Source organism: Anguilla anguilla, chromosome 9 (assembly GCF_013347855.1).
Source record: "Anguilla anguilla isolate fAngAng1 chromosome 9, fAngAng1.pri, whole genome shotgun sequence".
In the NCBI taxonomy this organism is placed as follows: domain Eukaryota; kingdom Metazoa; phylum Chordata; class Actinopteri; order Anguilliformes; family Anguillidae; genus Anguilla; species Anguilla anguilla.
In genome coordinates this window covers 53,617,317-53,628,761 of record NC_049209.1, presented here as the reverse complement: position 1 = coordinate 53,628,761, position 11,445 = coordinate 53,617,317, and the positions used below count along the sequence as shown (strand labels likewise).

General features: G+C 36.6%; 1 protein-coding gene across 4 annotated transcripts; it reads right to left on the bottom strand.

The window, feature by feature from the left end:
• Positions 1-1,601: 1,601 nt before the first annotated feature.
• On the bottom strand, positions 1,602-4,899 carry tnfsf13 (TNF superfamily member 13). 4 transcript variants are annotated; one of them, XM_035431994.1, is made up of 6 exons: positions 4,581-4,899; positions 3,380-3,494; positions 2,959-3,006; positions 2,591-2,709; positions 2,081-2,219; positions 1,602-1,963 (listed from the first exon to the last, which is right to left on the bottom strand). In XM_035431994.1, the coding sequence occupies exons 1-6, from the start codon at positions 4,788-4,790 to the stop codon at positions 1,854-1,856; spliced, it is 741 nt and encodes a 246-aa protein (XP_035287885.1). In that variant the 5' UTR covers positions 4,791-4,899; the 3' UTR covers positions 1,602-1,853. The 4 variants fall into 4 exon arrangements, with proteins under 4 accessions (XP_035287885.1, XP_035287888.1, XP_035287886.1 ...); XM_035431995.1 differs by having other exon boundaries at positions 1,603-1,963; positions 3,386-3,494; XM_035431996.1 differs by lacking the exon at positions 3,380-3,494 and having other exon boundaries at positions 1,603-1,963; positions 4,577-4,899.
• Positions 4,900-11,445: the final 6,546 nt, after the last annotated feature.

Here is an 11,445-nt window from a genome sequence, read left to right as displayed (position 1 = left end):
GTGTGTGTGTGTCATAATGTGTGTGTGTGTGTGTGTGTGCGTGTGAGTGTGTGCCTGCTTGGGTGCATGAATGTGTGGGAAAATGATTAGCGTCGTTGCGGTTTATTAATGTGTGTGTGTGTGTGTGTGTGTGTGTGTGTGGATGACATCCATGTGTGATTCTGGGAAGGAGCCCAGTTGTAAATCTCGGATTAACAGAGCGACGCTCCAGACCAGGAGCGGAATTCTGGGATCTGTCCCGTCTTGGCCACACAGTTATTAACATACAGCCTGAGCTTTATTCACATGCCTATGCTTTAATAATGCAAGCAGAAAGAATTTACAAAACAAGCAACTGCACCATTACCAGACAGATTCCATTCATGTGTGGGGAAAAGGGTTCAGAGCAAGCAAGCACGCACACACACACACACACACACACACACACATACAGACACACACACATACACACACACACAGTCACATACACACACACACGAACCATCCGCACAATACCATACCATATTTTCATTTACTGTACACACTAAAATGTACACACTACTGATTAATATCTGTGTGTGTGTGGTGCGTGTGCATGTGTGCGTGTGTATGTGTGCATGCGTGTGTGTGTGTGCATGCACTTGTGTGTGTGTGTATGTGTGCGTGTGTATGTGTGCATGCGTGTGTGTGTGCATGCACTTGTGTGTGTGTGTGTGCATGCATGTGTGTGTGTATGCGTGTGTGTGTGTGTGTGCATGCATGTGTGTGTGTATGCGTGTGTGTGTGTGTGTGCATGCATGTGTGTGTGTATGCGTGTGTGTGTGTGTGTGCATGCATGTGTGTGTGTGTGTGTGTGTGTGTGTGTGTGTGTGTTCCCTTATTTGCCTGTCAGAATTGCATGCATATTAGGTAGAGCACTGCTTTCATAACCCTGGAGCAGAATGAGGAAATCAAACTAATTCGAATCACTGTTTTTTAGATCACAGATGTGTCATCAGCCTCATCAGAAATACATGTGGTGGTTTGTGTGTGTGTGAAGGGAAACTCAAACAAATTTGCAAAAAAATGCTCATTAACTGAGTCTCTGCCTCTCAAACAATCCTTTTTTCAATTAATAAACAAGTATGTTTTTTTAATTCTGACGGCCTGGACATTTAACAATGTAATTTGTTTACGGCTGGATGTGATTAAATTCATGTTGAGTACAGCTTTAAATGCTTAAAACCATGATCCACTAGCCTTCTCTGGGATTTACAACAGATAACTGTGACACTGACTGTGGGAGTTCAGCTTGTGTCGGTTAGTTTCTGTGCTCAGTCTTTATTATGTGTCGTCAGTGGTGAGTGTGCTGGTTTATGTGTTCAGTCAGTGATGTGTGTTGGTCAGTGTTGAGTCAGTGTTCAGATGTGTGTCAGTCGGTGTTGAGTTGGTGTTCAAACGTGTGTTGGTTGGTGTTGTGTCGATGTTCAGATGTGTGTTGGTTGGTGTTGAGTTGGTGTTTAGATGTGTTGGTTGGTGTTGAGTTGGTGTTCAGACGTGTTGGTTGGTGTTGTGTCGATGTTCAGGTGTGTGTTGGTTGGTGTTGAGTTGGTGTTCAGGTGTGTATTGGCTGGTGTTGTGTCGATGTTCAGATGTGTGTTGGTTGGTGTTGAGTTGGTGTTTAGACGTGTTGGTTGGTGTTGAGTCGGTGTTCAGATGTGTGTTGGTCGGTGTTCAGGTGTGTATTGGCTGGTGTTGTGTCGATGTTCAGATGTGTGTTGGTTGGTGTTGAGTTGGTGTTCAGACGTGTTGGTTGGTGTTGAGTCGGTGTTCAGACGTGTTGGTTGGTGTTGAGTCGGTGTTCAGACGTGTGTTGGTCAGGGTCGTTTCAGTGTTCAGAGTCTGTAGAGACCCATAAAGGTGGCGTGGGGCAGCAGGCTGATCTCTGCATCCTTACGGGGAATCAGGAGCTCCACCACAGAGCCAGACTCCAGGTACTGAACACCTGAGAGAGAAAGAGAGAGAGAGTCTGAAAACAGGGAGTGTGTGCTCAGTGTGTATGCGTGTGTGTGTGTGTATCAGGTGTGTGTGTGTGTGTGTTCAGCATGTGTTCAGTGTATACCTGCAGTATAGCAGGTGTTGAGTGCCAGTGTCTTATTGGCTGGCATGTTCTTCATGCACTTCAGCAGGTTGGTCTCGTTGTCATCGAAGCGCTTTCTGATCACATGACCCATGACGTAAGTAGTGTCTGTATACAGGACCTGCCAATCAAAGCACAGTCTGTCGCCGAGGCCTGGGAAGCATCACAGACACTTTCCCTTTCTTAGCCAATAGGAGCTCAGTGTCTAACACTGACACCCCCGGTGTAAGATTGCACATTCGCCTCCTGCTTAAAGATAATTTATTCTTTCACATCAGCATTGTCATTATCATTTCATATGCGAGAATTAATTTATTAAATATGTCATATATATTGCATATCATAAACCCTATTGAGTATTAATCATGCTATGTATGATTATGAATTATCAACTATTAGCTGCAATCCACATTTGCTGTAAGCCCCAGAGTGACTTCAAAACAGCCACACTTATCTGACCTTACGCATTTCCCCACATAACATTTAGTCTACCTGACTGTAGATGAAGTAGGACCCTCCAGTCGACACGGTAACCGTTTCACCCGACAACTTTAGCCCGTCCCCTTGACTGCGTCCCGTGGTCCATTTCAACAGTGTCTGGTCCTCCTCATCTGAGAGAGCGAGAGAGACAGAGAGAAGAAGAAGAGAGCGAGAGACAGAGAGAGGGAGAGAGAAGGGGGAGAGAGAGAGAGTGAAGGGGAGAGAAGGTGGGGGCAAGGCAGTGATGGAGAGAGAGAGAAAACAAACCAGAGAGCAGAAAAAGAGAAGAGATTGTGACATATTAAGACCTGTGATCACAGAGCTGAGACGATGGAATGGGAGGATGAGAATTAAAGAAAGAAAAGAAAAGCTGGATTCACCGTATGAGTGTGAGGAGAGGGGCAGGAGGTGCAGGAAAGTGCGCCGCCCTGCAGGAAGACACGACAATCACAACCAAGGATTTCATTTAAACTGGAGATGTCAGTCTACTGTGATGGGAAAGGTGTCAGCTGTTTCGCTGAGTGAGCACTTCACAAGAGTTAGTAACGTTTCCGTAGGCTGCGATGTTCCTAAGGGCCCCCTGGGTTACACTGTGTGTGTGTTGGGTGGGGTAACTGGACTTCACATTCACAGCCAATTATTTCTATAGGCTTATGTGCCTAGTATAGCCAAGTTATTGTATATTACATGCACAAGAACATATCACAATCTGACGTGATAGAATTTATTATTTATAATTCAGCTGAGACAAGAGGATGAGGATGGTTGGGATGAACTTGGCGGAATGGGGCACGAGCTCACGTTTACCGAGCTGCCGCTGTCTCCGCCGCTTTCCCTCTCTCTGCATTTCCCTCCGCATTCGAATCCCGCCGAGATCTCGCGCCTCCGGTCCACCGGAAGGAGCAGTCGCCGGCACCTGGCACAGATCAGGATGGACCGAACGCGCGCCGCTGAATTATATTCATTCTGCACGAGCGCCTATCCGGACTGATTTACAGTGCAGGAGAACGTGAGTAATTCCGCGCGAGTTAAGCGAGCAGCACAGCCTATTCGCTGACATGGCGGGTGAATGTGCAACATCATTAATCCTTTAAGGTGTGAGATCACAAATATGTAATTAGAACAGAACATTGTGTCATTAACTGAACATTCTAATGCTGATGTAACAACTGCTACTGGTAATTGAAAGCAATGGAGTTTTAGAACACTACTTTAGAATTGTATAATGTTTTTTTTTAAAACCCTTCTCTTTCCCGGCCTTAAATGTACAAACACAAACTCCAGTTCAGCTGCCTGCACGAGCATCCCAAGCTTGAATTATTTCGACATCCTTCTCGTTTGCACTGCTGGTAATTTTATGAAGCAATTCAGGAAATGGTGACGAGCAGAAGTGGTTACCAGTCCCAACCCAAGTTCCCAACCCAGTGCTTCAGACTTCCTCAAACATTATTACACAGCGTGTACACAGAGTGGAGTTATATAGCTGTATCTTATAGTAAAGTAATAGGTTTTACTCAAATGTATTACTTTGAAAATGATTCATAACTTTGCATTATGTTTCTTCTATCGCAAGCAGAGACAGGAGCGGAATGTGGATAGTCCGCGAACAGCTGCGTGGGCAGCGAACGGAAGCACTGTAGCGCAGGGAAAGGTTATACATGTGACACTCACAACTTACTTACAAGTTACTACACGCTATGTTACAGTGCATTCGTTAATATTATGTCCCTCTATCAATCATGAACCATGACCACATCTTTAATAACAAATGACTGCTGCCCATTATCGGTCTTATGGTTTCTCGATAAAGTTAAAGTTTCTCAAGCAGTTTTCTGTAGGCTACGCCGCATAACCGCAGCAGGACGTTTGATCCCATTGCGTAAAACGTGACCTCGTTGGAATTTAGTATCGATTTCTATATTCGTGTTTCTGTATTTTCCAATAGATCCTATATTTTTCAGGCAGCTAATGTGACGAACTCAGTCGGCGAAGACTCACCTACCCCGCAGCGGCGCGCGTCCGTTTCCCCCGCGACGCGCAGCTTGAGGTCCCGCAGCTCCGCGTGCAGCCTGTGGACCTGCGCCGCCTGAGCCAGCAGCAGTCCAAGACAGGTGCACGCGACGAGCATGGACGCGGCGCTCAGAATAAGAGATGCGCTCGTGGACCCGACCCCCTGAACCGACGTCACGCGCTGTGTCCCGCGAGCAGCCATCGGGGTTTGGAAAAACCCAGAGCAAGAGGTGAGAGAGAGAAAGTAAAAACCGCACACTGGATAGGCCTAGGGATGCGCGTGGGAGGGAGTGCTGTGGATGCGCCAACACAACCCGTTAACTTTCGCTTTTGTGACTTCACGGGTAGGAGGAGTTGGTCACCAGAATGAAAAAGGGGGGGGGGGGGGTGGGGGTGAGTAATTCTCGAGAAAATGGGCTTGACATACCATGCCCAATGATTCGGGTTTCCTCTGGTTTCCAAACCACAAATGTAAACTGTGAGTCAGTTTCAGAACCTTTTTTCACTCACGAAACAAAAAAAAATTACGTAATCTCACTGTACGACAGTTTCTGCGAATTTTACACTGGATGTGGAAAAAGTGCCTTCTCACGCGCTGTTGCAGGTCCCCTGAGTGGCCATCTTCCACAGTAATGAACTTCAGCTGGATGGAATGCTGAAGTTCTTCATAATACAATGCCAATTTCCCAATATCCCACTTTCTGAAAATTTATGAAATAACAGTTTACAGTTTCTCAGAACTATACAGTGGATTTTTGAAAACCAGGGCCAGCTACTGCCGCAGTGAACTAGAATGAAGGGATTGCAAAATGTCTCATGTTACCAATACAATTATCAATACCCCTCTTATAAAAAATAAACAACATAATTTCTAATTGTTTTCACTGACAATGGTGCAGGGCCTTGTCTCCTTTGAGTCTCTCGGAGTAAAACATCCAGTGCTGATTCAACAGAGCACGTATGAGTCCAATAAGGACCGGATGTACTCCGTAAGAGTTCACTGCACGATTGCCACAGCAACATATGGCCTCTTAGATGAGGTGGAAAATGGGAGTAATGACTGATTACATTGAATCTCAAACTGTTTCCTATCAAATTAGTTTTTTTTTGTTTTTTTTCATTATTTTTCTCATGATTTAACATTGGCGACACTGCATGCCAGACAGCTCTGATGGTTTTCTTTTTAAGTGGGTAGATTTCTGCATTGTCTCAGGTGTTTTTACACTAGAAGTGTCCAAAAATGGCAATACAACTTGTGGACAAAGATCACAGAGTAAATTTATTAGCTGATGATTACCTTTGGTATCCATAATTCATTCTGCTGAAGAGAAATGCTTGGTATAAAATATATTGTTGGCTAGGGATGCCTGTGAAATTAGATTTTGTGCCCGATGACCGACATGCTTCTGTATATTAAGTATGACAGAAAAAGACAGCGGTGAGATTTTTTGTTTGAAGATGTTCAATCCAGCTGGTCAGCATTCTGTAAGAATATAGCAGCGAGACCTGCAAATGTTTGAAATTCATGACAGTGGGTCAAAAGCTTGGTGGAATTATTTTCTTTATTTGATATTATTCGATAATATATTTTTCTAATGAGGGATGCTGTGAATGGAATTGACACAGTGAATGATATTTTTGAATCTTAAAAGCTTTTGAGATGTTCATTATTAATTAAGTGTTTGAGTGGGAAAAGGAAACATCAATAGACTATATAGTCTTATGACCAAAAAGTGGAAAAAAGTCAAAAAAATTTAAATAGCTTCTTTGTAATACAATTCAATAGAAAATCATGTTTATGTGACAGCCATGGTAAAATAAATGAATTAAAATCATTTTGACGATTTGTATGATTAATAAAGAGTTTGAGTGGAAAAAATTTTAAAAATAAGATCATAGTCTTATGTCCAAAAAGTGGAAAAATGTCAAAACATTTTTATTTCCTTTTTTTAATACAATTGAATAAAAAACTATGTTTATGTGACAGCCATGGTAAAAAAAAAAAAAAATCAAATAAAATGCTTTTGACGATTTTGATGATTAATAAAGAGTTTGAGTGGAAAAATTTTTAAAAATAAGATCATAGTCTTATATCCAAAAAGTGGAAAAATTTCAAAGTTTCAAATGGCTTTCTTGTAATACAATTGAATAGAACACCATGTTTATGTGACAGCCATGGTGAAATAAATCAATTAAAATGCTGTTGACTATTTTTATGATTAATTATTGGCTTGAGTAAAAAAAAATTTTAAAATAAGATCATAGTCTTATGTCCAAAAAGTGAAAAAAAGTTTTAAAAAAGAGTTCATTGCTTTTTTGCAATACAATTGAATTGAACACCATGTTTATGGGACAGACATGGTGAAATAAATCAATTAAAACCCTTTTGAGGAGTTTTATGATTAATAATGTGGTTGAGTGAAAACATGAAAAATACATAAGCCTATAGTCTCATATCCAAACACTGTAAAAAATTTCAATAAAATTTAAAAGGCAATTTGTTGTTATAGATGTTGGGGAAATCCTGTTTATATAATGACCATCACGAAATAAAATTTTTAAAATGCTTTTTATGGAATTTATGACCAATAATGTAATATTGTGGAAAATTGCAAAATACAAAAGCCTTATGTCAAAATAGTGGAAAAATGTCGAAACAATTGTAAATGCCATTTAATGTTATAGACTTAAAGGCAATCCTGTGTATTTAATAACCACGGTGAAATAAAAATTTTAAAATGCTTTTTATGGAATTTATGATGAATAATGTGATATTGTGGAAAATTGCAAAATACAAAAGCCTATAGCCTTATGTCAAAATAGTGGAAAAATGTCCGAAAAAATGTAAATGCCATTTAATGTTATAGACTTAAAGGCAATCCTGTGTATGTAATAACCACGGTGAAATAATAATTTTAAAATGCTTTTTATGGAATTTATGACCAATAATGTAATATTGTGGAAAATGGCAAAATACAAAAGCCTATAGCCTTATGTCAAAATAGTGGAAAAATGTCGAAACAATTGTAAATGCCATTTAATGTTATAGACTTAAAGGCAATCCTGTGTATGTAATAACCACGGTGAAATAAAAATTTTTAAATGCTTTTTATGGAATTTATGATGAATAATGTGATATTGTGGAAAATGGCAAAATACAAAAGCCTATAGCCTTATGTCAAAATAGTGGAAAAATGTCGAAACAATTGTAAATGCCATTTAATGTTATAGACTTAAAGGCAATCCTGTGTATGTAATCACCACGGTGAAATAATAATTTTAAAATGCTTTTTATGGAATTTATGACCAATAATGTAATATTGTGGAAAATGGCAAAATACAAAAGCCTATAGCCTTATGTCAAAATAGTGGAAAAATGTCGAAACAATTGTAAATGCCATTTAATGTTATAGACTTAAAGGCAATCCTGTGTATGTAATCACCACGGTGAAATAATAATTTTAAAATGCTTTTTATGGAATTTATGATGAATAATGTGATATTGTGGAAAATGGCAAAATACAAAAGCCTATAGCCTTATGCAAAAATAGTGGAAAAATGTCGAAACAATTGTAAATGCCATTTAATGTTATAGACTTAACGGCAATCCTGTGTATGTAATCACCACGGTGAAATAATAATTTTAAAATGCTTTTTATGGAATTTATGATGAATAATGTAATATTGTGGAAAATGGCAAAATACAAAAGCCTATAGCCTTATGTCAAAAAAGTGGAAAAATGTCGAAACAATTGTAAATGCCATTTAATGTTATAGACTTCTAGGCAATCCTGTGTATGTAATAACCACGGTGAAATAAAAATTTTAAAATGCTTTTTATGGAATTTATGACCAATAATGTAATATTGTGGAAAATTGCAAAATACAAAAGCCTATAGCCTTATGTCAAAAAAGTGGAAAAATGTCGAAAAAATTGTAAAAGCCATTTAATGTTATAGACTTAAAGGCAATCATGTGTATGTAATAACCACGGTGAAATAAAAATTTTAAAATGCTTTTTATGGAATTTATGATGAATAATATGATATTGTGGAAAATTGCGAAATACAAAAGCCCTATAGCCTTATGTCAAAAAAGTGGAAAAATGTCGAAACAATTGTAAATGCCATTTAATGTTATAGACTTAAAGGCAATCCTGTGTATGTAATAACCACAGTGAAATAAAATTTTTAAAATGCTTTTTATGGAATTTATGACCAATAATGTAATATTGTGGAAAATGGCAAAATACAAAAGCCTATAGCCTTATGTCAAAATAGTGGAAAAATGTCGAAACAATTGTAAATGCCATTTAATGTTATAGACTTAAAGGCAATCCTGTGTATGTAATAACTACGGTGAAATAAAATTTTTAAAATGCTTTTTATGGAATTTATGATGAATAATGTAATATTGTGGAAAATTGCAAAATACAAAAGCCTATAGCCTTATGTAAAAATAGTGGAAAAATGTTGAAACAATTGTAAATGCCATTTAATGTTATAGACTTAAAGGCAATCCTGTGTATGTAATAACCACGGTGAAATAAAATTTTTAAAATGCTTTTTATGGAATTTATGATGAATAATGTGATATTGTGGAAAATGGCAAAATACAAAAGCCTATAGCCTTATGTCAAAAAAGTGGAAAAATGTCGAAACAATTGTAAATGCCATTTAATGTTATAGACTTAAAGGCAATCCTGTGTATGTAATAACCATGGTGAAATAAAAATTTTAAAATGCTTTTTATGGAATTTATGATGAATAATGTGATATTGTGGAAAATTGCAAAATACAAAAGCCTATAGCCTTATGTAAAAATAGTGGAAAAATGTTGAAACAATTGTAAATGCCATTTAATGTTATAGACTTAAAGGCAATCCTGTGTATGTAATAACCACGGTGAAATAAAATTTTTAAAATGTTTTTTAAGGAATTTATGATGAATAATGTGATATTGTGGAAAATGGCAAAATACAAAAGCCTATAGCCTTATGTCAAAAAAGTGGAAAAATGTCCAAAAAATTGTAAATGCCATTTAATGTTATAGACTTAAAGGCAATCCTGTGTATGTAATAACCACGGTGAAATAAAAATTTTAAAATGCTTTATATGGAATTTATGATGAATAATGTGATATTGTGGAAAATTGCAAAATACAAAAGCCTATAGCCTTATGTCGAAATAGTGGAAAAATGTCGAAACAATTGTAAATGCCATTTAATGTTATAGACTTAAAGGCAATCCTGTGTATGTAATAACTACGGTGAAATAAAATTTTTAAAATGCTTTTTATGGAATTTATGATGAATAATGTAATATTGTGGAAAATTGCAAAATACAAAAGCCTATAGCCTTATGTAAAAATAGTGGAAAAATGTTGAAACAATTGTAAATGCCATTTAATGTTATAGACTTAAAGGCAATCCTGTGTATGTAATAACCACGGTGAAATAAAATTTTTAAAATGCTTTTTATGGAATTTATGATGAATAATGTGATATTGTGGAAAATGGCAAAATACAAAAGCCTATAGCCTTATGTCAAAAAAGTGGAAAAATGTCGAAACAATTGTAAATGCCATTTAATGTTATAGACTTAAAGGCAATCCTGTGTATGTAATAACCATGGTGAAATAAAAATTTTAAAATGCTTTTTATGGAATTTATGATGAATAATGTGATATTGTGGAAAATTGCAAAATACAAAAGCCTATAGCCTTATGTAAAAATAGTGGAAAAATGTTGAAACAATTGTAAATGCCATTTAATGTTATAGACTTAAAGGCAATCCTGTGTATGTAATAACCACGGTGAAATAAAATTTTTAAAATGTTTTTTAAGGAATTTATGATGAATAATGTGATATTGTGGAAAATGGCAAAATACAAAAGCCTATAGCCTTATGTCAAAAAAGTGGAAAAATGTCCAAAAAATTGTAAATGCCATTTAATGTTATAGACTTAAAGGCAATCCTGTGTATGTAATAACCACGGTGAAATAAAAATTTTAAAATGCTTTATATGGAATTTATGATGAATAATGTGATATTGTGGAAAATTGCAAAATACAAAAGCCTATAGCCTTATGTCGAAATAGTGGAAAAATGTCGAAACAATTGTAAATGCCATTTAATGTTATAGACTTAAAGGCAATCCTGTGTATGTAATAACCACGGTGAAATAAAAATTTTAAAATGCTTTTTATGGAATTTATGACCAATTATGTAGTATTGTGGAAAATGGCAAAATACAAAAGCCTATAGCCTTATGTCAAAAAAGTGGAAAAATGTCGAAAAAATTGTAAAAGCCATTTAATGTTATAGACTTAAAGGCAATCATGTGTATGTAATAACGACGGTGAAATAAAAATTTTAAAATGCTTTTTATGGAATTTATGATGAATAATATGATATTGTGGAAAATTGCGAAATACAAAAGCCTATAGCCTTATGTCAAAATAGTGGAAAAATGTCAAAACAATTGTAAATGCCATTTAATGTTATAGACTTAAAGGCAATCCTGTGTATGTAATAACCACAGTGAAATAAAAATTTTAAAATGCTTTTTATGGAATTTATGATGAATAATGTGATATTGTGGAAAATTGCAAAATACAAAAGCCTATAGCCTTATGTCAAAATAGTGGAAAAATGTCAAAACAATTGTAAATGCCATTTAATGTTATAGACTTAAAGGCAATCCTGTGTATGTAATAACCACGGTGAAATAAAAATTTTAAAATGCTTTTTATGGAATTTATGATGAATAATGTGATATTGTGGAAAATTGCAAAATACAAAAGCCTATAGCCTTATGTCAAAATAGTGGAAAAATGTCGAAACAATTGTAAATGC

Excerpts from the sequence above, each read along its gene's own strand:
- tnfsf13 (XM_035431994.1), bottom strand. The coding sequence starts at position 4,790 with ATGGCTGCTCGCGGGACACAGCGCGTGACGTCGGTTCAGGGGGTCGGG. Across the intron at positions 3,495-4,580 it reads CGGACGCGCGCCGCTGCGGG|GTGCCGGCGACTGCTCCTTC; the intron begins GTAGGTGAGTCT and ends GATCTGTGCCAG. Across the intron at positions 3,007-3,379 it reads ACAGCGGCAGCTCGGTAAAC|GGCGGCGCACTTTCCTGCAC; the intron begins GTGAGCTCGTGC and ends GTCTTCCTGCAG.